Genomic DNA, 27414 nt, shown 5'->3' on the forward strand with positions numbered 1-27414 from the left:
AGTTGCGGAAGAAAATTATAGATCAAAAGTTTCAATTTCTTGAGCTAAATGCTCTGATACCATGATGTAATTTGAGGAAGAAGAAGATAAAAATGAGAGATAGGAGAAAAGGAATTCTCATTGATTGATTATTGTGAAGGTATTCGGATACATATATAAAGTACAAGCTTAACTAACTCCTAACTACTTACTTAACCACTTAACTAATTTATGGATAATGAAACTTTTATCCTCATATTATTTAACAGGAAGTACCCCTCATGTACTTCTCTAATTATTTCGAAAAAAATCCCTGGATCATCTAATAATTCAATCTTCATCACCCTTCATTAATTAATCAAGTTCAACTGAAATGAGCTTCTGATTCACCTTCAATGATTGTGTATGTTGATTTTGCGCCTCTATATCAATTTTAGAGATCAATTCTAAGACATTTTTCCTTTAACATAACATTATGGCTTCCTGTGATCTAACTACTTCCAATTCCTAAAGTATCTCATCTCACCAAGATTTTTAATCATGAAATTATTTTGTAATGTTTTGTTTGCTTTTGTTTGCCATCTGAGGGCTTCCACTCATCATTAATAGATCATCCACATAAATAAGAATAATCACAATGTCACTTCTCTTTTTCTTAATTAGCGAACAATGGGTAATCACAAATTGCAAAATTAAAGTTCTTAAATTATCACAAAACTACGTTAGTATAATTTCATCAATTTCTTTATTTCTTTTTCTGATTATTTCCTCTTCACTAGCACATATAGTAGCAATTATCAATATAACAAATATGTATATAGTATATGAACAGTACGTCATAGTTTTCCGTGCTTTCTTTAATCCTTTCGGAAAATGCTTTTCTAAAACAAGCAATTAGACATAAAATAAAATTTCTCTACTAAAGGATTCTATTATATATCCAGAGATCTGAAATAGGAAAACGCGCCATAGCCTGTCAGTAAATTTTTGAATTAATCAATTTTTTTTTCCTAAACACGATTTCTACACATGCTTGTAGAAATTATATACCGAGTATACAATATGTCAAAGTTGTTAAAATTAAACTATCACTTAAAAAGTGTATATAATAGTGGGGGATTACTAGCTAGATAGCTAGTTATTTAAACACAAGCTTAGAGAGAGAAAATATGGCGACGGCGAAAATGAGCAGAGGGTTGGTGATGCTCACCTTTACGGTGGTCGCAATCGTACTTTGCAGTCACCGGCTGGCGACGGCTGAAGAGGTAAACTCATGATATAATTAGCTACTCCAATTTTTTTTTTTGGTAATTAGTTACTCCTAATTTTGTTACTGTGTAAAGTTTCTTTTCTTTTCGGTGTGTTATAAAGTTTCGTTCCATGTTATAAGCTTCACCCCAAATTGTTCCCTCCCTTAAAACTAAACAATATCGATGGTTTTTCTTCTCTGCTAAAACCATGCCAAATAGATGCAAGAAATATGAGATAGCAACTCACTACATTTTCCCCTCTTGCCAAAAATACGGATCAATTTATTTTCTATAGAGAAAAAAGTAGAAACTAATTGCAGTACTTGATAAATCAGCCTTTATTAATTGCTAAAAGAAAGTTGTAATTGGAATGAAGAGTATCTAAAGTTCTAGTCAAATATAAATCAGTTTGCGGAAAATACTTATTCGCATCCATTGTTTATAACAAATCAAATTAACTTAGTATAGTTAAGTGATAGATTGAGCTGAGAATCATGGGTGTCCGGGCCAACTTGTGTGCACCTCGACTATTTAACTAGGTATCTTATACCTCCATACGACCAGCGCCGAAGCCACATGTAATCAAGCTATGAGATAGCAACTATCCCTTCATAAGAAAATTACTGTGTCGCTAGGTAAATTTTATATATATATATATATTGACATCCCTTGGCTTCTTTACGGATTTACTTATTTATGTTTTGACCCCCTTAGTGAATCTTAGCTCCGGCACTCCTTCCCACCAATGTAGTTATCGTGTAATATTTCCTATCAAGAATTACGCACCTAGCATTTTTGATATTGACTGGAATTTAAACTATGATTTCTACTTTTTGCACTCATGGCTTCTGCCTGAGAATGTATATTTATTAACCATTATCAAGTGAAAAGAAAAAATGTATGTACAAATACATGTCATGTCATGTTCTTGTATGTATGTGCGAATGTTCCTTTTCTTATTACTCCGTATTTGAAACTTTGGACTGTATGTCAACCATGCATGCTCCGTGAATGGCACAAAAAAGCCCAAAATCTTGTTATTGGCATCTGGTGTATAGCTCATAATTTGTTTTTTTAGCTAAAGCAATTGGCAGCCTATAGCCATTATCAATTCCCCATCATCCTCGTTGCATATCAGCCTCCATTGCAATTAATCCGTTTTCTTCCTCTAGCTTTTGAGTTCAAAGTTGTGTGAATATTTGCTGGAATTTGAATCCTTGTCTCCAAGTTTTCACCAATTTCTGCCTGAGAGGTGAGAATGTATATTATTAACTGTTGTCAATTGAAAGAAAAATATCTATATAGTATAAAATACATGTCATGCATTTACTAATTTAATGTATATGTTTGAATGCGGATAAGTTTTTTTTCTCGGTGATGCTAAAAACTGCTACGGACATGTAAAGCAGCAGGTGCAATTAGCAGATGTCAACAAGGGCGCCAATAGCACCACATCACCATGGACATTATTTGTACCTAGTGCAACTGATAATTGCTTGAAAATCTACAATTGCGCGAGGTACGCAACTACCAGTTGCATAACCGAATGCTGCGCGTTATTCCCCTTCAGTACTATGCCTATACGAAATTGCATTTGCTGGCGTTTGGCCGAGCATGTGAATAAAGAAGCGTTTACTGCTCTTCAAAAATATTGTGGCTTCAAGAATCCTTGTCCACATAAGCAAGTTAGTTTTCCGCCTTCTTTGCTTGTACGTATTCTTTATATCATATTGTTGATCACTCTTTTATGATAAAATGGGTTTAATTTCTATAGAGCGATATTTATATAATCATGTCATATATAAGGTAATTATAATTTCACGTAAATCTTTCTATGATAAGCTTTAATTGATAATTTAGTAAAATGTAGAACCAATCTACCACCATAGGTTAAATTATACTGAGAACGTAAAACGGAAACACTGATAAAAATGCTCAGAAAATTCTCTTTTAGATTTTTTTCCCTCAACTTTTCCCCCTAAAATTGAAAAGAAATTAATAACTCATCCCTAGTTGTTATTGATGCAGGAAATGAAGCAGCTGGAAGAGGTGGTTGAAACTAGCAAGGCCATGGACAACAAGAGTAGTTGCAACCAACAACTGCAAGAACAGCCAACTTGTTGTGCAAAGGATAAAGAAAAGATAAAGAATTGCATGTTGAACACTGCTTCCATAGACCAATGTTGCCCAACATTCAGTATTATGCTTGGCCGTAACTGCGACTGCTATAATTACGCCAAGGATTTAGACAATCAAGCTCTCATCACACTTGAGAGTTACTGTGATGTCACCAATCCATGCAGGAGTGCTCAAGTAATTACTCCTCTTTCTTCTTAATTAATTCTTTTCATATTTGAGTGAGTCCTCCATCATATATGCCTCTATATCATTTTGCAAATTTCCTTGCGTATTGACTAATGCATGTGTGTTTTTGTTGGTTTCAGGTGATGTAGAATTCTGATATGGGGATGGAAGTAATCTTAAAAAATGTTTAATTTGTTCTATTCTATGATGAACAATTGTCCCTCTCTGTAGCATAGTTTCGTCATGTTTGTTTAGTGCTCCATATATGATGTTGAACATAGTTGTTTCTTTATAAGCGAAAATGTGTTTTTCTGTTTGGCACTTGAGCAATGATGAGGTTAACATGTGATTGTTTTCCCAAGCCCAAATTAATTTATTTCAAAATAGGATTATGATTGGCCAAATTCTTTTAAGGAAAATTATACAGTGTAGCCGCTCAAAAAAAATAATAATCGCAAAATATATAAACAAGTTTTTACTGCTATTCAACAATATTGTGGCTTCAAGCAGTATACTGTTTGTCCACATATGCAAGTTAGTTTTCTCCCTTCTTTACATAATACTAAATATTGATCACCCATTTTATATATGTATGATAAAATAGTTCTATATAATGGTATAATGTGTAATATTCTACCAATTTATAGAATCAATTGATACGAAAATGGAAGTTTTATTGATCACTCAAATGGAATTACAATTCACTAATCAACTGTTACAAGATTAGAAAAGAAAACAATTGGTAAGAACTCCACTCATCTCGATCATCACCTTTAATGGAGATGGAACTGAATTAGGTCAAACGACTATAAATGAAGAAGGAAGAAGGAGAGTGAAAGGAGAGAATGAGAGAATAACGGAGGAAGAGAGAGAAATTACCGATCAAAAGTTGAATTCTCTTTCCCAACCCAATTATGTTATAACGGCTAAGCCCACCAATTGAACGACTGAGCCCACTAACTAATTAGCTGGAGTGAATCTGGGCCTTTAATTTGTATTAAGCTAGATTTGATCTTGGCCGTTGATTTGCATTGCACATGCCCTTCTTCTCTAGTCATGTGGCCTTCAATTTAAAGCCCTAATATACTACTTTCCTAATTCATTTCTTCTCCGACAAAGAATTCGACCAACTCCTAGAACATTACAATACCCCTCCTAAGAAAAAGACCTGTCCCGAAGGTCATAGTTGTGCGACGAACTCCAAAAATTGACGCATCACATGCCCCTAGTCTTCCCAAGTAGCTTCTTCTTGGCCTAGATTCGCCCGTTGAACCAAAACCTTGACCCCCAACGACATTATTAACCTTTACCATCTTCCTATGTAAAATGGCGATGGGTTGCACTAAGACTCGGCCATCTGAGTCACAAATCAGAGTCTGGAGCTGAGGAGTGATATGTAGATCTACACGATGCTTCAGCTGAGAGATGTGAAAGATATGATGGATCTGCGAGCCTGTAGGCAGTTCAAGCCAGTAAGCCACTTCTCCTATCTTCTGTAGAATCTTGTAAGGCCCGTAGAACTTTGCACTTAGCTTTATATTTTTTCTGATTGCTAAGGAGGACTTTTTGCAAAGGTTGGAGTTTGAGGTAGACATAGTCACCCATTTCTAGAACTCGGTCAGGTCTATTCCGATCTGCATAGAATTTCATCATGGCCTGAGCCTGTGTGAGATTCTTCTTAAGTATCTGTAGCATTTGTTATTTTTATGCAATGCATGTGCCTGCTTGAGTCTGGTTCGAGTGGGGAAGAGACCCTAGAGGGGCCTGGGGTGGGTAAAACCAATACAAGACTTGAAAGGGTGTAGTGTTTAAGGAATAGTAGTGGTTGGTGTTAAACCCCACTCAGCGAGTGGTAACCACTTGACCCATTGTTTGGGGTTGGTAAACATCATAGCCTTGAGGTAGGACTCCAGGCACTTATTCAGTCTTTCAGTTTGCACATCGTTTTGTGGATGGTAGGCTGGTGACATTTTGAGCTTAGTACCTGTAAATTTGAACAGTCTTTGCCAGAACTAGCTAGTGAATACTGAGTCACTGTTAGTGACAATTGATTTAGGTATGCCATGAATCTTGTAGATTTCCTTTAGAAACAAATCAGCAACATCCTGAGCATTAAAAGGGTGCTTTAGTGATAGGAAATGGCCATACTTAGTTAATCCATCTACAACAACTAAGATGACATTCTTGTGTCTGGACGAAGGCAGACCTTCTATAAAGTCCATGGCTATATCTTGCCAAGGAAGGTCGGGAATGGGCAGTGGTTGTAGGAGGCCAGTAGGGTGTGAGTTGGTAGTTTTGACCCTCTAACAAGTGTCACATGCTCAGATACCCACTTGAAAACATCGTGTTTCATGTTAATCCAATAAAATATCATCTTTATCCTTTTGAGAGTGCCTTGCTATCCTGGGTGTCCTCCAGAGGGGAATGATGCAGCAGATCAAACATTTTAGTTCTTAGATCAGAACTTCTGCCCATATAGATCTTCTGTTCATACCTCAAATTCCTTGTGTAAGAGAATACTTAGGGTTGCTGCTAGGAGTGATTATCAGCGCAGTGATAAGTTAAAGAGCAGTAGGATCATGCTCATAGCTGAGCTCAATTTCTGACATCCAGGTTAGTAGGCTAGGTTCAATTTCTTGTACTTTAGATAAGGCATCTGTCACCCTAATTTCAGTGCCCTTCTTGTATTGTACTTCATAATCCAACCCCATCAATTTAGCTTAACCCTTTCTGCTGCAAAGTTGTGGTAACTCTCTGCTCCAACAAGTATTTTAGGCTTTGTGGTCTGTTTTGATTATAAAATGTCCCTCTTGTTAGTAGTGTCTCCATTTTTTCACAGCTGACAAAATAGCCATGTACTCCTTCTCATATGTTGACAAGCTCATGTGGCTTGGTGCTAGTGCTTTACTGCAGAAGGCTGTAGGTCTTTCTTCTTGCATTAATACAACTCCTATGCCACTGGAGCATGCATCAGTCTCAACTATGAAAGGTTAAGTGAAATCAGCCAAAGCCAGTATTGGGGCAATTGTCATGATTGTCTTCAATGATTAGAAGGTTATGGCAGCTTCTGTGTTCCCCTGGAATCCTTTCTTCTTGAGTAAATTTGTGAGGGGTTTGTTGATTACCCCATATGACCTAAAATAATTCTGTAGTATCTCATCAACCCAGAAATCCCCTAAGTGCTTTCATTGTTATGGGAGTTGGTGAGTTGGCCATTACTTCAATCTTTGAGGGGTATGTGGCTACTCCTTCTTCAGTAATGATGTGTTCCAAGTATTCCACTATATACTTCCCAAATGAGTACTTAGAAAGTTTGGCAAAAAGCTGCTTCTTCCTTAGTATATTCAGCACCACCTAAATGTGTGTGACATGATCTTCCAAAGATGCATTATTGATAAGAATGTCATCAAAGAACACTAGCACAATCTTCCTCAAATATGCCTTAAATACATTATTCATAAGTGATTGATAGGTTGCAGGTGTGTTTGTCAAGTCAAAGGGCATGATTTTGAACTCATAATGTCCCAAATGAGTTCTAAAGGTATTTTTATAGATGTCTTCTTCTCCTATTCTAATCTGGTGGTAACCAATCTTTAAATCAATCTTAGAGTATATACAAGAGCCATGTAACTCGTTCATCAGTCATCTACTAAAGAATTTTGAAATTTATCCTTAATAGTCATGTTGTTGAGGGCTCTATAATCAATACAAAACCTCCCGCTACCATCTTTTTTCTTAACTACTAATACAGGAGAAGAGAAAGGGGAGTGACTATGTTGAATTATGCCATTACTAAGTGTCACGATTCGAAATCCACTATAGACCGTGATGGCACCCAATGTCGCCGTTAGACAAACCAACAGTGAACTATCTAAGCTGTCACGACCAATATACTATAGACCATGATGGCGCCCAATGTTGCCGTTAGGCAAGCCAGCGGTGAACTATCTACATAATTATCCATTTTAATTTTTAAAAATCAAGAGTTTCATTAAATAAATAGAATAAAATCTAGCACTCATAGAAGCCTATGCTTTTCTTTACAAAATTTCAAATATAAATAAAACATAAAGAGAAACGATAATAACAACGTAAACTACAATATTGAACATCAACTAGGAACCCCCAAAACCCGGTGTCACAAATGCATGAGCATCTACTAGAAGGTACAATAACAATACAACATATGTCTGAAATGCAAGATATATAGGATAATGTAAATGATTATGATGGAGATTTTATACTGCGGATCGTAACATGGGATGCAGTTCACCGTAAAGTCCTCGCAATAGTTGCGCCCTAGCGCCCAAAAGACCACAAAAATGTATATACCTGCACAATAAGTGTAGAAGTATATCATGAGTACATAAATCAATGTGTACCAAGTAAGTATCTAGCCTAACCCCAGAGAAGTAGTGACGAGGGGTCAACATCGACACTTACTAGTTGTCCAATAAATCAAGTGCAGTAAAAGTAAACAAGTATGAAGCATGGTAATTAAACAGCAAAACAAATATAGGTACATGATACAATCCTCCTCTAAATAGTAAACACAAGTCCTCAAATATCGGTTACCTCCTCAAATGGAGTACATATAATATGGTCCCCACCAGATAGGTCATCACAACTCAAGTCAGGAAAAATCACGGATACAATGGCTTTTTGTAAGATATTACGCACGATTCTGCCGAGGCGAACAACCCGATCCCAAAGGAGTATTTCATGAAGTTGCCGAGGCAGACGGCCCGATCCCATAAGAGTGTAATACATGACATTGCCGAGGTGAATGACCCGATCCCATAAGTATGTTTTATAGAAATGCCAAGACAAACAACCCGATCCCATAAGAATATGATACAATATCCTGCCAAGGTGAACGACCTGATCCCATAAGAGTGTGTTACAATATCCTATCAAGGCAAACAATCCCATAAGAATGTGTTACAATATCCTGTCGAGGCAAACGGTCCGATCCCACAAGAATGTGATACATAATCCTGCCGACGCGAACAACCTGATCCCATAAGAGTGTGATACATAATCTTGTAGAGGCGAATAGCCCGATCCCATTAGAATAAGAAGCTTTAACTGGTCCTTTACCCCACTCACGAACATACGTGTGAGTTATAAAGTTTAAGAAAACTTTTCGACGAACATGCAAAACGTGGGAGAAATTCGTAAGAGAAGCATAATTTCCATGTCTAATCAAGTGGCTCATCGAATATCTAAAATAGGGAGTCCATTACTCTATGCATGTCTAATCTCGGGCCGTAATGCGAAATAAAGAAATTAAACAGGGAAGGATGACTCAAATAGTACATTTAAAGCATGGCGTGAATCTAAGTCTACCTGGACATAACGAGGAATTCTAGCATACGCACGGACACGTCCCATCTCATACATGCATAGCTCCCACAACATGTAACGGATAAGACATATAACACATACGGGTTAAATTTTCCCCTCACAAGGTTAGACAAGAGACTTACCTCGCTCCGAAGTTCCATAACTAGCTCCAACGCCTCTCTAACACCTTAAACTGATGCTCATCGATCCGAACTAGTCAAACAATTGGAAAACATAAAAATATGCCCCGACATCATAATTAATTAATTTATAACAATTCCCAACTCAGCTCAAAAAGTCAACCAGGTCAACCCTCGAGCCCACATGCCTGGATTCTAAAAATTTTCAAAGATGAACATTACCCATGACACCACGAACTCAAATACATAATTTATTCCTAATTTCATTCCCAATTTCGTGGTGAAAATCCAAAAATATCAATTCTAGGTTTTTCTTCAAAAACCCACAATTTTTTACAAATTTTCATGTTAAATCCTTATGAAATTCATGAAATTAACTTACAATATGCAGGAATTACTTACCTTGCAATAGATGAGGAAAATATCCTCTTCAGTAGATCCAAAGATCTCCCAACCAAGAGAAAATGAGAGAAGACTGAGCCAAATCTCGTACTTAACAAAGCATTCTACCTAGTGATCATTGCACCTAAGACCAAACAGTCGCACCGGCAGAAATTCCATCGCAGGTGCGGCTTCTACTTAAGCCTAGGCAAATCCGCTTTTGCGTACCAAATCTGCTCCTATAGTCATGCTTCTGCGGAGCACTGACCGCATATGCAGTGCTTTCTCCGCTTATGCGGATGTGCATCTGTGTGCCAAACTCCGCACATGCAACCCTTCCCATGGATGGTCCTCTTCGCTTCTGCGATGACCCCCCTTGCACCTGCGTGTACGCACCTGCAACCAACCCCACCGCAGGTGCGATGACACCAGACTTCAGCAGTCTTCATCAACCAACAAGCCCAAAAATGATCCTAATTTCAATCGGATTCAAACCCGGAGCCCTCGGGACCTCGTACGAACATACTAACAAGTTCCAAAACACATAGCAAACCTACTCGAGGCCTAATATCACATCAAACAACATCAAATTTTACGAATCGACGGCCAAAACCTTTCTTTCAACTTTCCAACTTTCAAACTTTGCTGAACACGTGTGAATTATACTTAAACATCCCGAAACAATGCCAAACTTTACGTTCAGGTCATAAATTACAATGCAAACCTATTCCAAGGCTCAAAATGCCAAACAAACATCGATAATACCAAATTCCACTTCAAGCCAAACTTAGGAATTTCTAAAACTTTCAAAATGCCAACCTTCCACAATAAGCGCTGAAATGCTCTCGGGCGACTCGATATTCAACCCGAACATATGCCCAAGTCTAAAACTATCATACAAATATATTGGAACCTTCAAATCCTGATTTCGTGATCATTTATTTAAAAGTAAAACCCTAGTCAACTCTTCTAACTTAAAACTTCTAAACTGAGAATTTCCTTCTGAATCAACTCCGAACTTCCTGAAATTCAATTCCGACCACACGTAAAATTCATAATACATGAAGTGAAACTACTCAATGCCTCAAACCGCCAAACAATGCGCTAAAGCTCAAAATAACCAGTCGGATTGTTACGCTAAGCATCTCATTCACTTGTTTCCCAATTTTATTCATTTGAAAATAAATGTACCTGTATGGTCTTATGCTAACTGGTGTGGCTTAAAGTTTCATGGGAATAAAGTAGGCATGATTTCTCCTTGGTATAAGTGTCTTTGGATAAGAGAATATATCTGAAAATTGCTCCAAGACCTTGCTGGAGACAAGTATCCTTTCCGTTGTCTGTAATTCTGTGGTTGGAATTGTAAAGAGGTGAGCCTAGATAGCTTGACACTTTTTGAGGAGGTGTTTGACTCCAGAAGTGGTCATGCTCTTCAGCTCAGCTTGATTGTAAATACCCCTAAGTTCTACTCTCTTACCTTTATGTGTCACCTAAACTTTATATTCCACAAAGTCCAAGAGGACAGGATTGTATCCCTTCATCCAATCTCCCCCTAAAACCATGTCATTACCCCCTAACCTGAAGAGTCTCACTGAATTTCAAAAACCATCCCTTGTATGCTCCAGTTGAAATAAGGACAAGTGTGCAGACTGATGAGATGGTTCCCATTTGCCACAGTAACCCTCATTGGTGCTACTTTTTTGATTAGACATCCCATTTTCCCGGCAGTTTCTAAATATAAGAAGTTGTGCATGCTCCTTGAGTCTATAAAAATGGTCATGGTATTCCTCTTAGATTTCTCTCTGAGCTTGATAATGTTAGGCACCTCAGTCCCTGATAAGGCATTTAGACTTATGGCTTCATCCATAATCTATTCTTCTGGTATCTCCATATCCCTTTCCCACACTTCTTCTGTGTTGGTGTTAGGATCCTCATCAGTCTGTTCTGTGGAGCAGTCATAGCATTCAATTGTTTATTTTTGCATTGGTGTCCTGGATAGTAACTCTCGCCACACTTATAGCAAAGACCTTGAACTCTTCTTGACTCAAACAACTTATTACCTTGACTAGCACTCCATGCACTCCTAAAAGCTGGGTAGAACCTTGTAGGTTGGTCTGTGTGGCATTGCTAGGATGAAACCCCTTCCCACATTGTTTTCCTTTTTTCTGTTCCAAGTCTCTATCACCTTCTCTTGCATGGCCTTTCCAAGTGCTTGGCTCAATTTGTAAGGATTGAGCATTTTGATAGTATGCGTTATTTCTTCTTTCACTCTTTCCACAAAGAATTCCAAGAAAAAATCCTCCGGTATGGTAGGACTTCTAATCTCAACCCAGGCCTTCAACTCTTCAAACTTCTCTAGGTACTCATTGACTGTACCTTTCTGCTTAATATTTTTAAATTCACCAGTAACGTTGAACTTACTATTTTCAGCATCTTGAAATCTCCTGCACAGTTCCTCACAAAATTCTTGCCAACTAACATGCTCTTTACTTAATTGATAGGAGAAGTACCATGCCTCAGCCCTACCTTGAAGATGAAGAGCAACTTCTTCCATCTTCTGGCCTTGATCAACTATGTGGTTGTAGTCTCAACCATGAGCATGGATCTCCCTCCTCCCTCAATGCCTTCAAAATATGAAAACTCCAATAGAGAATTGGAGCTATGGCTTGGAATTCTTTCCCCTGTTCTAGGAGAAGCCATTTGATACAAAAATGGAAGTTTTATTGATCACTCAAAGGGAATTACAATTCACTAATTAACCAACTGTTACATGATTAGAAAAGGAAACAATTGGTAAGAACTCCACTCAGCTCGATCATCACATGTAATGGAGATGGAATTGAATTAGGTCAAACGAGTAGAAATGAAGAAGAAGGAGAGTGAAAGGAGAGAATGAGAGAATAACAAAGGAAGAGAGAGAAACTACCGATCGAAAACTGAATTCTCTTTCCCAGCCCAATTCTATTATAACGACTGAGCCCACCAACTGAACGACTGAGCCCACTAACTAATTAGCTAGAGTGAATCTGAGCATTTAATTTGTACTAAGCTAGACTTGATTTTGGCCGTTGATTTGCACTACACGTGCCTTTCTTCTATAGTCACGTGGTCTTCTATTTACATCCCTAATATGCTACTTTCCCAATCTACAAAGAATTCGACCAACTCCCAGAACATTACATAATGGAGTTTAGATAGCTTGGAAAACAAATGAGCAGTATTGTCAAATTTGCCATCTAATGTTTGATACATACCAACCAAAAAAATAAAGTCATGTTTTTCATTTAAATTTAAAATTACAAATATATAAATAATAAAGCAAAAAGGGGGGAAAAATGATATGGGGGGGGTGGGGTTGATGCGGGAGAAGGTAGGGGGTTGAAACTACTTAAAAATGTTATGGTGCAGAACAGGGTGGGTTGAAATTTTTGTGGATTATCAAACCTGTCCTCCAGCCCGCCCCGCTGTTGCCAGGAATATACCACACCTCACGCAATGAGCTCAATGTGCGAGAGGCTTCAATCAACAAGAGTTGGGCTAGTAGAGTTTGGTCAATCGAGAGCTTATCGCGAGAAGGAAGCTTGAGCAGGCTTCTCGTGATGGCTTTTGAAGGAGGGGAAAGTTAGGCAAAATCTTTAACGCCCGGCAAGCACGCGCCACAAACTTATTATTTCAAAACAAGCTGATGAACTAGAAGTCCTAACAGGAAGGGCCTTCTTGCTTGCATAGCTAATGAATAAATTGAACACAACTGTGCATTATTCCTATTTACATGGCTTTTAGTTTCAGTATCTTCCCTCTTAATAACTTCCATTAGAGCATGACCAAGTCTCCTGCACAACCTGTCACAAATTATGTAAAATTCTCATTCTTTTTCATTCATTCCTTTTTGTTGGATATCTTGTTTTTCTTTTTTTCTTTTTTTGTGATAGAAAAATTATTCCTCTTTCACTTGATTGAATTACGAGTATCCCTTCAGCAAACAAGATAGTTCAAATGTAAACACTGTATCTTTTTTCAATGGGAATACAAAAGTTCATAATTTATCACAAAATTACATAAGTATAATTCATCAATTTCCTTATTTCTTTTTCTGATTTCCGAATTAGTAACCAAAATGTGATTCTTTTGGACTCAAAGAACAAAAATATGTGAGAAAAATATAGTTACCAAAATATATATAGCATTTTTTTGAAATACGCTATACTTAAAATGGCCGTTTGGCCAGTTAATTATAGCGTCTTTCAAAAAAATGCTATAGTTGAATTAAAAAAGCGGAAAAATATAGCGTCTTTTGTTAATATGTTATATATAACAAAAGATGCTATATATATATATATATATATATATATATATATATATATATATATATATATATATATAATATAGACCATCTTCTATCTTAGTGGTTCCAATCGACATCGAACCCCCTCCCCCCCCCCCCCCCAAAAAAAAAATTAAAAAATCAAAACGATCCTCCCCCTCCATTTTTAATCAAAAAAAGCTTGAGTGGAGCTCACTTGTCCCACAAAAAGTAAAGATTCTCGGTCCCACGTGCTAGCTAAGTCATTATCTCGGACATTGTTGCTTGTTTCGGCTCCAAATCATAAATCTTCGACTTTCTAAAAATCTTAAATCGAGGTATTCCTACTTAGTTTTTTTTTTAAAAAAAAACTTATATAAAAAATGCATATTAGTTGTTTTTTATGTGCTCTATGTTATTTTGTGATTGTTTTGCGATTTAACTAATTTGTTATTTTCTGTCCGGACTATAGTATTAGTTTGCTAATATATATATATATATATATATATATATATATATATATATATATATATATATATATATATATATATATATTCGTAAAATAGAGAAATTGTTATTAGTTGTTAAAAAAATGTTAATTAGTTACTTTTTACTGTGGTCTATGTAATTTTGTGATTAAATTATTTTGTTTTTATCCAGTTTAGATTATTTATTTGCTAAAAGACTAGTAAACTAGATACATTATTACTTTAGTTCCCTGTAGTGGTATATTGTGTCGTGTGCAGTGCTCGTATTTGTAATGTAGTGACCTTTTAGTGTAGTAAAATGTAGTGTCCTTTAGCGTAGTATCCTTGTATTTATAGAAATTAATCATTTAAGTATCTCTTATTCCCAAAAATACGTCAAAAAGCTAATAGTTCAAACACAAACTATCTCCAATTATAGTCAACAAATGTAAGAACATAAGAATTCAGGATACATTGGTCCTACTGTGTCTCAAATATTGTGTCCGAAACCAAAATATGAATATTTAATAATTAAATCATGTATAGTTATGAAAATTAATTATTTAATTTTAATATAGTAAAAAATAATTTAGTAAGGAAACAATAAACATATAAAATAATAAAACTAACATATTAAATAAATAAAACTAACATATAAAATAATAAACTAACATATAAAATAACAGACCTGTTGAGTGAAAAATCACAAAAAATTTCTCATCTTGAACATAAGAATTCAGGATACATTGGTGCTACTGGTCCTCAAATATTGTGTCCGAAACCAAAATATAAATATTTAATAATTAAATCAGGTATAGTAAAAAATAGGTGAATAACTAACAAAAATATAAAATAATAAAACTAACATATTAAATATAAAATTATACTATTAAAAATGTATCAACCTAATAAACAATATAGTAAAAATATCGAATAAAATTTAATATTCAAGGTATTGCAATATATTTAAGCAGTGGAAAAGAAAAATAATGTAATTAATTTAGTTCATTTACAGTAGTTGTCATGGAGGTTCCACCTTTGCATCTGCGACCTGCCTCCCTAAAGCTATTATTGCTATAGGCCGAGCATAGGTCCTCTTACATATGGGAGGGGAAGTTATTGGCCCAGACTATACGTTCTAGGAGAATAGACGATATGTGGGACTTTCTTAAGGATCGCCAGCTCCATCCTCGTATAGTCAGACGCCTGCAGGATATGGGTTTTATAGGATTATTGAGATCGGCTGGCTGCAACTAGATTGGTCGTTGATCACGACTTTGACAGAGCGGTAGCGACCAAAGATGCACACATTCCATTTGCCCATTGGCGAGGCCACTATCACGCTGCAGAATGTGGAGGTTCTGTATGGATTGCCGGTTGATGGACTTCTTGTTGCTTTGGTGCAAGGCATGAGAGATTATACGGGAGATCAGTACCTGGAGACATTGCAGCGGCTCACCGATTTCCGACCAAAGGATGAGGGTGTATTGGTTGGGGCTAGTCGTCTTGCATTTGGAGGCCATGTTGATTGAGGCTAGTCGTCTTGCATTTGGAGGTCATGCATGATGACATTACTCATGATACACCGGATGTTCATATTAACCGATACACGAGGTCGTTATTGTTGCTTATGTTTGAAGGCGTATTGTTCCCGAGCACTTCAGGAAACTTAGTCAGCTTGAGATTTCTTCATCATCTTGAGCGGCTAGTTGATTTACATCAGTACAACTGGGGGCTGCTGTTCTTGGTTACTTGTACCGGCAGATGTGCCAGGCATGCATGGGCATCCAGTGAGACGTTGCAAGATTTATGCCGCTACTGCAGGTGAAAACATAGTCAAATACTCTCTTTATTATAACATACATCTTAAAAATATACCTTAAATTTTACGTCTAAATTGTTTATTAGGTTTGGGCCTAGAAGCGGTTCTTGCAGTTTCAACCACGTCTACCACCAATTGCCCAGGATGCACTACCTCCGTCGTTTCTCCCTTTGGCTAGGTGGTGGGTTGATAGGCAGGGATACGGACGTGAGTACGAGGCTCGACATAATCTCCCCTATTGTAGAGATTTGTTGGATTTGCTGGAAGATGCGCAAATAATTCTATACTTAAGTTTACTTGGCCTGGATTTATATGTGTTGCGTGTACTCATGGTTCCTATTTTTACGTAATAGTTCATTTAGAGTCCATACAGTGACGAGCTAATTACGGGTTTACCCAATTATTGCTCGACCGGGCGACTTATCTGGATCGCTTCCGATATTGTTGAGCATCATGCCACCGAGCAAGTCCTTCGCCAGTTTGGTCGACCGCAGCTTGTACCTCCACCGCCCGCTTGGGTTAGGACACATTACCAGCGGGATGATCGTTTGAGAGCTGACTAGGCATAAGAGGCATAACTAAAGGAGCAGATCGAGACTTGGTACCAGCGGCGTGACCTGATTCTGTCACCCCCTCCACCCGATCTTATGGATGGTGAGCATGCGTATATGGGCTGGTACCGCAACATTACCCGGTTTATCATCGGGAATCCCATTCATCACGTTGGCAGTCGGTTCATTCCATACGCCGAAAGGCATGAGGCGCTGGTATGTTATTTGGTATACTTAGTTATAATGTTAACATTACTGTTTCACAATTAATATTTTATATGTTGTGTAAGTTATTGGACTACATATATTCCACAAGTTGGGACTGCAGATGCAGCAACATACCGGCGAGGGAGCGACCGCTTTGCACGACTATGGCCAGTAGGTTACAGATTTGGCTACCCGGACATGGCAGCGAGCCCGTGATAATGAGCGCTTAGGACACGAGGCTGATTATATGGCGCCAGAGCAGTACCATCGTGGGCCAGCAATGCAGCCTGAATGTGATCGACGTGGTAAAGGTGCGCCGCGAGGCGGGGGTGTGCCATGAGGTAGGGGTGTCCCGCGAGGTAGGGTGTCCCACGAGGTCATGGGGTCCGCGAGGAGGTGTTCCCCAGCAAGGAGGCGTTGAGGCACCTGTTGAGGATGTTGGAGTTGATCAGCCGTGTGACCATCCTGATCCTAGTGATATCCCGTCATTTAGTCCGGGGCTTACTCTAGGGACTTCGCAGGTGACCCCATCAGCTCCATTGTCAATTGCGGGCACGGCCTTTACCTCACATTATTTGTCCAGTACGAAATGTAGATATTGGACGCCGACTTAGTTATGGCTCACCATTGAGGGATGCTGAGGATCTTCCACAGGATTTGGTTAGTTTGTATTACTATTACTTATATTTTATGTTTATATCATTGATTAGTCATAAATATCTAAAGCATATTTTTTTTGAAGCCATCATCCTCGCCCATCGCGGAGGCCACTAGGTGCGTCACTCACATGCCTGAGACGGATGAGTATATTTAGGAGCCCACTGTGACCATGGTAAGATATTTTAATTATTTTTAGCAGTCAACCCCCACATTACTATTATATATTTTATATACTAAAATATGTCATTATTCTGTAGGTCACTACTGCACCGACGACCCCTTCTACCGACATGCTAGCCTTACTGACGATCATGTTGTAGCTCATCCTCCGATAAAGAGGCGTCATGATAAGGATGATCCTGATAGTGTAGTTAGGCGGCATGGGATGCGCCTGAGGCCAGTGGCTGGTTTAAAGCATAAAGGTTGTGGGACACATTGATTTTTTGATTTTATGTACATATGACAATCAGTAAATAATAACAACTTTATCTATGGTTTAGCATTATATGTGCATTACGTTTTTATTTCAATATGTCATTGTTATTTTAATAGTAAAAATGGGCAAAACAAACATAACAACTTAACATAATTTAAAATCGATATAACTAATGAAAATACAACACTCAACACATACATGTGTTTGTTTAGTCACTACCGCCCATTATTTTCTGCTCCAACTACTTAAATTTCTCTTCCATTTTATTTTTTTATTCTTCCTCCTCTTTTAGTTTCTCCTGCAGTGTCGCAATTTGTTATCGCATCTCAGAGATCTAACATTGGTATTCAGCGTTCATATTCCAAACATACTGCAAAATTGATTTGTAGTATTCCTGGTTAATGAGTTTATCATACCATTCCTCAAACATACAATGATTTCTGTCATTGTCTCCAAACCTGTATAGACACATCCAGTATTTGTACCAACATTACCATCGGACCAACATACCTTCATAATCGCACGTTTTCCATAATAGCACTGTGGTGCGTCATTGCGTCCAGACATTTGTTAATGCAAGAAAAATGAAAAAATTATGGAAAGTTTTGCTATTTGTTTTGGTTAAGTGCAGAAAATAATTAAAATGCTCTAGTCATTTATAGGCAAGAAAAAAACACATAACATGGTATGTAACCGCACTATGCTTCGCGTGCTAACAATTCTTTACGGTATAATACAGCTTTTCGAGAAGACAACTTTTTTAGAACGATAGCTTTATCAAGTCGACAAGACAATACACATAACGTGGTATGTAACCACGCTATGTTTCACATGCTAACGATTCTTTACGGTACAATACAGCTTTTCCAGAAGACAACTTTTTTTCAAAACGGCAACTTTATCAAGTCGACGAGACAATACATATAATGTGGTATGTAACCACGCTATACTTCGCGTGCTAACAATTCTTTACAGTACAATACAACTTTTTCCAGAAGATAACTTTTGCAGAACGATAGCTTTATCAGATTGTAAAAATCAGGTAAGTGGTCTACTTGATGATAGCGATGAAATGCGAGAAATGTGTGTCAACTGGGGCCTAGATTACGATGCCCTCGGTCCCGAAGGGTACATACACGATGTTGACGAAGAAGTTAAAGACAGTGACAATGAAATAGTGCCAGCGACGATAATGGCGAATGACAATTTTTTGGTTGTTTAAATGGGTTTATGTTAGATTGTTGTACTAAAGTATTAATGTTAAATATCAAAAAGATATAACAGTAATGGAAACATAATTTTATTTTATATATTCTGCAAGATAAACAAATACATATACTTATTACAACCACATTACAGAAATAAAACACTACGTGCATCCTTGATAGTTGGGCACATTAGATGAACTTCCACCAGAAGCTGGATTACCACCGCCACCCAAACCAGCTGAAGGACATTTACGACGGTCGTGTCCTGTTTAGGAGCATATGCCATATTTGCGTGCATAAATTGTATCATCAACATCCATTTGATTTCGTATACGCGTTCTTTTTTGCACGTATAGCTTACGCAAATACTCCTTGTTACACACAATTTTAAATGGTTCCGGTGGTTAATAATGCTCAGCACCCACTAGCTGCAACTACCCACTATATGTATTTAAATATGCAGCAACACTATATTCCTTAACAACGTATCGGGTTGCCGCTAAACCTGTATGTTGAAAGCACTTCATGGCATGCGAGCACGACATGTGGTAGATGGACCATTTCCCACTAGAACACAACCTGCTGCCTTCATTTACGGTGTGTGTATTATTTTCCCGATTTTGATAGATAGCGGTGAGAACTTCAAAAATATTTTGCTCGTTACAATACTGTAAAAATGAATGTCATTGAGCTCGCCTCCTGTATTTCTCAAATCTTTTCATTGGTATTGGCATAAATTCAACACCCCTCTCCATCAATTACGATGCACCTTTATGCCTTTCAACAAACCTCTCCGTCATATGTTTGAATGACATCCGCACTATGGCAGTGATAGGCAATCCACGTGCAGACTTCAATAATCTGTTGAAAGATTCTTACACATTTGTAGTTAGGGTTCCCCATCGTCTGCCACCGTCCGCATGCAATGTCCACTTGTCAAGCTCATGTTGCATCAACCAATCATAGGCTCTTTCATCTTCCTGCCTGATTGATTCCATGCACCTCCTGAATTTGCACTCCTGGTGATCAGTTACAACCATCCACATTAAATCATGTAAGTCCTTGTTGAGATGTGTCTTCTGTAAATTGGCCTTCATGTGCCTCACACAGTAACGATGGTATGCATAAGGTTCCCGCCATTCAGGCAAATGCTGTATATAATTTAAAACACCACCATACCGATCAGATATTAGATAAATACCTGAACGTTGTTTGACAACGTGCTCCTTCAAGTGGTTCAAAAATAGTGTCCACGTCTCTTGGCTTTAATTGGCACAAATAACAAAATCTAAGGGAAATATTTGTCCAGTACCATCTACTGCAACGACGATCAACAACTTAATATTATAATTACCATAGACATGAATGTCGTCTATAGATATTACCGGCCGACAATGCACAAAACCATCAATTGTTGGTTTGAATGCCCAGAACACGTATCTAAATATATATTTTGGTATTCCCGCACTCGCTCAAACTTCCATTCAACAACAGTCCCGGGGTTAAATTGTTGCAATACGGCCATGTACCTGGGTAGAGATGCAAATGATTTATCCTAGTCACCATAAACAATTTCAAACATATGTTTGCGCTTGAAAAATATCTTTCTTTTGGTAATGGTATACCCATATTCCTGGTGGACAGATGTAATACACTCTCTGATCTTGTACCTTATGGAGGCTTAAATTTGTAGAATCAAAACAAGAGAAATCAAGTCAACATCCAAGTTAAAGTGATTCCCACTCAATGTGTTCATTTCACAATTGTGAGTGCCAAAGTATTTACCCACAACCCATATAAATCTTCGTCCTCGCATGCAGCATCCAATTACAACCCGTAAATAGGGGTGGGCGTTCGGTCGGTTCGGTTCGATTTGAAGAAATTCAGTTCAGTTATTCGGTTTTCGGTTTTGTAAAAGTAGTAACCGAAACCGAACTGAAATAAGTTCGGTTCCGTTCGATTTTTCTAATTTCGGTTCAGTTATTTCGGTTCGATTTTCGGTTTGAGCATTATCATATTGAACTCCTTCTATGTAATAATATGACCGATGAATTTGTTGATTTTTCTCAAAACTTCGAAATTGTTGGAATATAGTGTTTATAGAAGAAAAAAATAGACTAAACTTTGCACACTATTATGGATTATAAAATTTAAAAATAGTGTAAATTACAACTCTGTGTGAAATCCTCCCGGTATCTATCATATATGCTATGGAAGTTCTAATAGACTGAAAGTCTTTAAGATTGAAAAATTGATGGACTTAATTAATTGGGTTGAGTCTTTGATAGACTGGACCTAATAGTATTAATTTATTACATATGAGCTTAGCCTATATATGACTTAAAGAACATATATGCTAATAATTCGGTTTTTCGGTTAACCGAACTAAAAAAATTAATAACCGAAAAACGAACCGAAAAATCGAAATTTTAAAATTTTAAACCGAAACCGACCAAACAAACAGAATAACAGAAACCGAAATAAAAAAAATTCGGTTCAGTCGATTTATTCGGTTCCGGCCGAAATATGCCCACCCCTACCCGTAAACCATTTACGACAAACAACCTTGTATACATTCGGAGATGACTCTCATACCATCATCTCACGGCACTCTTTTACGTTGTACATTTTTACCGCCCTGATTAGGCACATCTTATCAGGAAAAAGCATGCCCTTTGACAACATCGTTGGTCTAGATTTATCCCACATTACTGTCCGAATTTTGTCAATATTCCTTGTGAGGGCATCCACATCCGGCGTACTTGGCAAATGATCAAGGTAGGGAATATGCCTTGAATGAAACGGCACGTGGGACTCGTACACTCTTGGTATAACGGGAGGTGGAGCATGCTCCCTCGTCAATTCAGGTTTGGCATTCTCTTCCTCCTCGTCATCACCCTCGTCAAGGAAGGGTGTGTCATCTCCAGACTCATCAACATTGTTATCATAATCACTATTCTCTTCCTGACTCTACGCATCTGACGGATCCCGAGTAAATATGTCGTCTTTGGGCAATTGAGTGAGGACAGGACCATCAAGTTGCTCGTTTTTACTGTACATCTAAAGAAATAATGAGTTATTGAAATTGGTCCAAACAATACATATAACTTTATATATTCATTTATAAATCATAATGTGTTGATATCCCATGATGCAGATTATCTTGTTAATGCTGACTCCCGGATGGACCACCATGATCCAACACACCAAAACTAGGCATATTTCAACTGGCCGTTGGTTCATAACTTGTAAAATTCATATCTGGCGATAACCCATGCAGAATATATGAGTGTTAATACAAATACAACACACAAAAATATACATCGTAACACAAGGAAAAATTAAAGTTTACCACCCAACTTGTGTATTATGTATACTAGGGGAAAAATAAATTCCCCGCTCCTCATTCGTTCGTGGAGATAGATTTAGATCTGGCCAAACTCTTTCAGCCAGAACCTATTCGGCTAAAACTGCTCCAAAAAAATCACTCGATGATTGAGGGATTTTCTTACTTTGCACAACCTCATTATTGCGAACGTCTTCAGCCTTGACGTACATTTCCAACAGTTTTATCACAATAAATTTTCGGTATTCATCCGGAGTCCCCAAAAAATCTCTCAGAGTTTCATCGTCTTCGATGTTGAACTCAGCATAACAAGCAACCTTTGCAAAGTCATAGAATATGAATATCTTCCGGTTATTTTAAGATTCACCGAATGTTTGCTCACACTCATTTTTTTATATATCTACGATACCAATTTATCGTACTCTATTGTAAGTGACGACTTAACATAAGACTGTGGAGATAAACTATAGCTTACTACAACCTCATCCCCCTCCTCCCCAATATAATGAAACCCTAATTCTTCGCTCTTCAGACATTATGACAAAATGCAAAACAACTTAACAAAGAAAAATTTCAGAAAACTTGAAAATGTTTATGAATGGATTTTTACAAAATCCTCCACCTCTTTAAATAAGGCAAAAACCAGTCCCGAGGTTCAATTATTTGAGGTATAACGTCTTAGCTTAAAACACTATACCCAATTGAGTTATTATTATGTCAGTTAAGCACAGAAGAATTATTTGTAGGCCCACTTAATATGAATAGCGTTTTAGTAAAGAGTGTTATATATATAGCATCTTTTAAAAAGACGTTATACTTAACTGGCCAAACAGCCGTTAAAGTATAGCGTCTTTCAAAAAAACGCTATATATATATTGATATTGGTTACTATATTTTTTTCCACATATTTTTATTCTTTGAGTCCAAAAGAATCACATTTTGGTTCTGGGCTCTCCGATTTCCTCCTCCTTAGCACATATACCAACATTATAAATATGTATAATCGTACATGAACAATCGTTTATCTGTGCTTTTTTATCCTTTAGTAGTTAAGGAGAAGTTTTATTTTGTGTCTCATACAATTCACACTAGTTATATGAGGCTCCTTTTTGTCTCACAAATTTGTGGACTCCAATCTTACAATTCTGGGTCTACAGAAATCTGGGTCCACAAAACTGTGAGACAAAAAAATTATCTCATACAACTAGTTTCAGTTGCATGAGACATAAAATGAAATTTTACCGAGTTAAGTATCTCGATTAGGACAATGCTAGTAGCATTTTGAATTGCCTTTCTCTGCTTTTGTATAAAAAGCAAGTAGACATAATATAAAATTTCTCAGCAGGAATCTCTTATCTGCAATTCCTTGGCTTAGATATATCCAGATCTGTAATAGGGAAACGCGCCATTTCCTGTCATTGAATTTTTCAATTAATAAATTTTTTTTTCCCTCAACACGATTTCTGCGTATGCTTATAGAAATTGTATAATATGTAAATTAAATTAAAAGTATCACTTAAAAAGTTTATATAATTGTGGGTGTACTACTAGCTAGCTAGTCATTTTAACACAAGCTTAGAGAGAGGAAAGATGAAAATGAGGAGAGGGTTGATGATGCTCACCTTTACGGTAGCCGCAATCGTACTTTGCAGTCATCGGCCGGCGACGGCAGAAGAGGTAAACTCATGATATAATTAGTTACTCCTAATTTTGTTGTAAAATTTCATTGTTTCCTGTTATGAGCTTCACCGCCAAGTTGTTCGTTCCCTTACTACTGAAGAAGATTGATTATTTTTCTTCTCTTGAGTCAGCGCACTCACTACATTTCCCCCTCGCCATAAAGCAAAGATCGATTTATCTTTTTAATATTCCAGTAGTTGGGAAACATACGTTTATTAATTGTTAAAAGAAAATTATAATTGGAATATAAAATTTTCAAAAGTTCTGGTCCGATGTAAATTTGTTGACGGAAATGCTTACTCCTATTTGCAATAGTATTTTCATCATACCAAGCTTTTTCAAATCTAGAAACATTTTTTTTCTAAAGTTGAGTGTTTGTCAAGTTTTTTGAAGAAAAAAAAAATTATTTTGAGGAGAAATTGAAGCAATTTTGGAGAAGCTTAAAAAATTAGATTTTTCCTAAAATTGTTTTTTTGAAAAACAGTTTTGAGAAAAATACACTTAGAAATACTTTTTAATAGTTTGGTTAAATATTAATTGCTGTTCAAAAATACTTTTTAAATTAATTAGTTAAATATAAACTAACTCTTATTAAAAGTACTTTCGAAAAAAATACTTTTAAAAAAAAAAATACTTTTTAGAATTAGTGATTTTAAAAGGTTAGCCAAATAGGCTATTAATATTGGGTATGAGATACATTGAGGTGGGAATCGTAATGTTCCGTCGGTCAACTACCTTTTACCTTCCACCACTGCCATTGCTATTGAGTAACTTTGTCCACCAAAATTTTGAATTTGTTGGAATACGAACTCCCATCAAATTTCTTTAATTTCCTCGGCACTAAAAACTTGCTATGGACATGTAAAGCAGCAAGTGGAATTAGCAGAGGGCGCCAATAGCACCACGTCGCCGTGGACACTATCTGTAGCAGAGGATAAATTTGGTTGCTTGAAGTTGTTCAATTGCGCCAAGTACGCAACGACCAGCTGCATAACTGAATGCTGCACTTTATTCCCCTTCACTACTAACCCTACACGAAATTGCATCTGCTGGCATCTGGCCGAGCATGTCAATAAAGAAGCTTTTACTGCTCTTCAGAAATATTGTGGCTTCAAGAATCCTTGTCAACATAAGCAAGTTAGTGTTCTGCCCTTCTTTGTCTTCTCTATTAATCACTCTTTTATGATAAAATAGGTTTAAGTTAGTTCGTATATATACAATGATATGATATTCTTTAATCGGGTCACTTATAAGTCTTTCTATGATATTCTTTACTCAATACTAGCTACCGACAAAGTATATAAAATATAGTTTTAACCTCACAAAATCATCTAATGCGAAAATCTAGCAGGAGGAAATAAACCAGCAAGAGGTGGTCAAAACTAGCAAGGCCATAGACAACAGGAATAGTAGAAACCAAGGTGTGGCAACTTGTTGTGCAAAGGATAAAGAAAAGATAAAGAATTGCATGTTGAACACTGCTTCCATAGACCAATGTTGCCCAACATTCAGTATTATGCTTGGCCGTAACTGCGACTGCTATAATTACGCCAAGAATTTAGACAATCAAGCTCTCATCACACTTGAGAGTTACTGTGATGTCACCAATCCATGCAGGAGTGCTCAAGTAATTACTCCTCTTTCTTCTTAATTAATTCTTTTCATATTTGAGTGAGTCCTCCATCATATATGCATATATATATATATTGAGGCCTAATTCAATTATTTTACCCTTTCGATGCCTAACTCATTGAAGAAATTATATAATTTGAATTGCAGAGAGATTGTACCAATAACATTTTCAGCAGGATGGAACTTTTTGCTAATTAAATTAAGAGTAAGAAATTTTGCAAATTTCCTTGCGTATTGACTAATGCATGTGTTTTTTAATGGTTTTATCAGGTGATGTAGGATTCTGAGACGGGGATGGAAGTAATCTTAGAAAAAAATCTGTGGTTCTACTTTGTATGATTTAATTGAATGCGACAGTCTCGCGTGAAATTGTTCACTTCAATATTATCATGCATGAAATGAATTTTCCTTTTTTTTTTCTTTCGTATATTTCCTCTTTCCGTAATAACTACTCTTTCTTTTTCAATTTAGATGACACACTTAACTTATTAGTCTGTTCCAAAAAAAATACATTTTTATAATTGGAAATAGTTCAACTTCAAACTTTTCATTTACACATTTTATCCTTAATGATAAGCTTTCATAACCACACAAATGTTATGGCCCCACAAAGTCTTTATCCCTTTAAGATTTTAAAACTACAAGTTTTAAAAGTTCTTTTTTCCCTTAAATTTGGTGTCGAGTCAAATGACCTCGCCTAAATTGAAACGGAGGGAGTAGTTCTTAGTAATAATTAGTAATACTCTTGCTCCGTCTTAATTTGTATGGCGCGAAATTATGGGAGATCCTAAATTGACACCATTCCACTAATAATTTATTTTGTGCAACTAACTTCAAAACGTATGTAGAAAATTTATTTCTTAATCAAATCTAAGTGTTGAAGTAAATAATATAATTTCTCTTTAATCAACTTCACCGTATGGTCCTGATCCTGCATTGCGAAAGCGATTACAGAAAACCAATTGATGTTTAACTTAAAGTATATATATTTGTATGTATATCACCTCATATTTTACTTTTGTTTCATGGATTTAGGATGTGAAATGTATTGATTTATGTTAATTTGATGTGTTTTTATGTGTAGGAATAATCCGGGAGAATCGGGGGCGATATGTGCGAAATTAGAGCCAAAACGGACGAAAACAGGGAAATGACATATTTCAGCGCCACAGGTTGCGTCCAACCCTACATATGGCGCCAAAAACAGAAGCTAAAACATTGGAGCGTCGTGGAGGGCGCCTGGCGCTAGCCAGGGCGCCAATGACGTGAATTTTCTCCAATTTTGCTTGGGACAAGGTTATTTCGGCCCTAGACATACCCAACATGTATAAAAGCAAGACTAAATATATTTTTAGAGGGGGAGGACGTTTTTTGAGAGTAAAACACAAGCACAAAGCCGCCGTGGAGGCCGAAATTCATCAAGTTCCATCTTTCTTCCTCCAAACTTAGTAATTTTTATGTTTCTTTGTATGATTTGTTGTTTTGCTACCATGTCTATGTGGAGCTAAACTTCACGTTCTAGGGTTGTGGTTCTTTCATGACTATTATTATTCGGATATTGATTTTGATTTCTTAGTTAATCATATTGGTTTATTTATTCAATCCTGCACTTAATTATATGATTGTTTGATCACCAATTGAATATTTTCTACGAATCTAGAGTTGAACTCGAAAGTGGGAATTCTAGATTGCATATAGGATT

General features: G+C 36.9%; 2 protein-coding genes across 13 annotated transcripts; both read left to right on the top strand.

The window, feature by feature from the left end:
• The first annotated feature begins 1070 nt into the window (after nucleotides 1–1070).
• LOC107761733 (uncharacterized) lies at nucleotides 1071–3901 on the top strand. 5 transcript variants are annotated; one of them, XM_016579998.2, is made up of 4 exons: nucleotides 1071–1244; nucleotides 2639–2938; nucleotides 3258–3542; nucleotides 3674–3901. In XM_016579998.2, exons 1-4 carry the CDS (start codon nucleotides 1149–1151, stop codon nucleotides 3680–3682), a joined length of 690 nt encoding a protein of 229 aa, XP_016435484.2. In that variant the 5' UTR covers nucleotides 1071–1148; the 3' UTR covers nucleotides 3683–3901. The 5 variants fall into 5 exon arrangements, with proteins under 5 accessions (XP_016435484.2, XP_075073478.1, XP_075073477.1 ...); XM_075217377.1 differs by having other exon boundaries at nucleotides 2639–2914; XM_075217376.1 differs by having other exon boundaries at nucleotides 2642–2938.
• A 712-nt stretch (nucleotides 3902–4613) lies between these two features.
• Nucleotides 4614–27263, top strand: LOC107761734 (uncharacterized). 8 transcript variants are annotated; one of them, XR_012693441.1, is made up of 6 exons: nucleotides 4614–5005; nucleotides 15578–15994; nucleotides 16079–16759; nucleotides 16834–17410; nucleotides 17493–17582; nucleotides 17668–17940. XR_012693441.1 is itself a non-coding variant. In XM_016579999.2 (6 exons), exons 1-5 carry the CDS (start codon nucleotides 4943–4945, stop codon nucleotides 25908–25910), a joined length of 786 nt encoding a protein of 261 aa, XP_016435485.2. In that variant the 5' UTR covers nucleotides 4616–4942; the 3' UTR covers nucleotides 25911–25917; nucleotides 26797–27263. The 8 variants fall into 8 exon arrangements, 4 of the variants coding, with proteins under 4 accessions (XP_016435485.2, XP_016435487.2, XP_075073476.1 ...); XM_016579999.2 differs by lacking the exons at nucleotides 15578–15994; nucleotides 16079–16759; nucleotides 16834–17410; nucleotides 17493–17582; nucleotides 17668–17940 and adding exons at nucleotides 23952–24077; nucleotides 24951–25217; nucleotides 25429–25707; nucleotides 25860–25917; nucleotides 26797–27263 and having other exon boundaries at nucleotides 4616–5005; XM_016580001.2 differs by lacking the exons at nucleotides 15578–15994; nucleotides 16079–16759; nucleotides 16834–17410; nucleotides 17493–17582; nucleotides 17668–17940 and adding exons at nucleotides 23952–24077; nucleotides 24951–25217; nucleotides 25432–25707; nucleotides 25860–25917; nucleotides 26797–27262 and having other exon boundaries at nucleotides 4616–5005.
• The last annotated feature ends 151 nt before the right edge of the window (nucleotides 27264–27414 follow it).

The sequence above is a fragment of the Nicotiana tabacum genome, chromosome 7 (assembly GCF_000715075.1).
Source record: "Nicotiana tabacum cultivar K326 chromosome 7, ASM71507v2, whole genome shotgun sequence".
Taxonomy (NCBI): Eukaryota; Viridiplantae; Streptophyta; class Magnoliopsida; order Solanales; family Solanaceae; genus Nicotiana; species Nicotiana tabacum.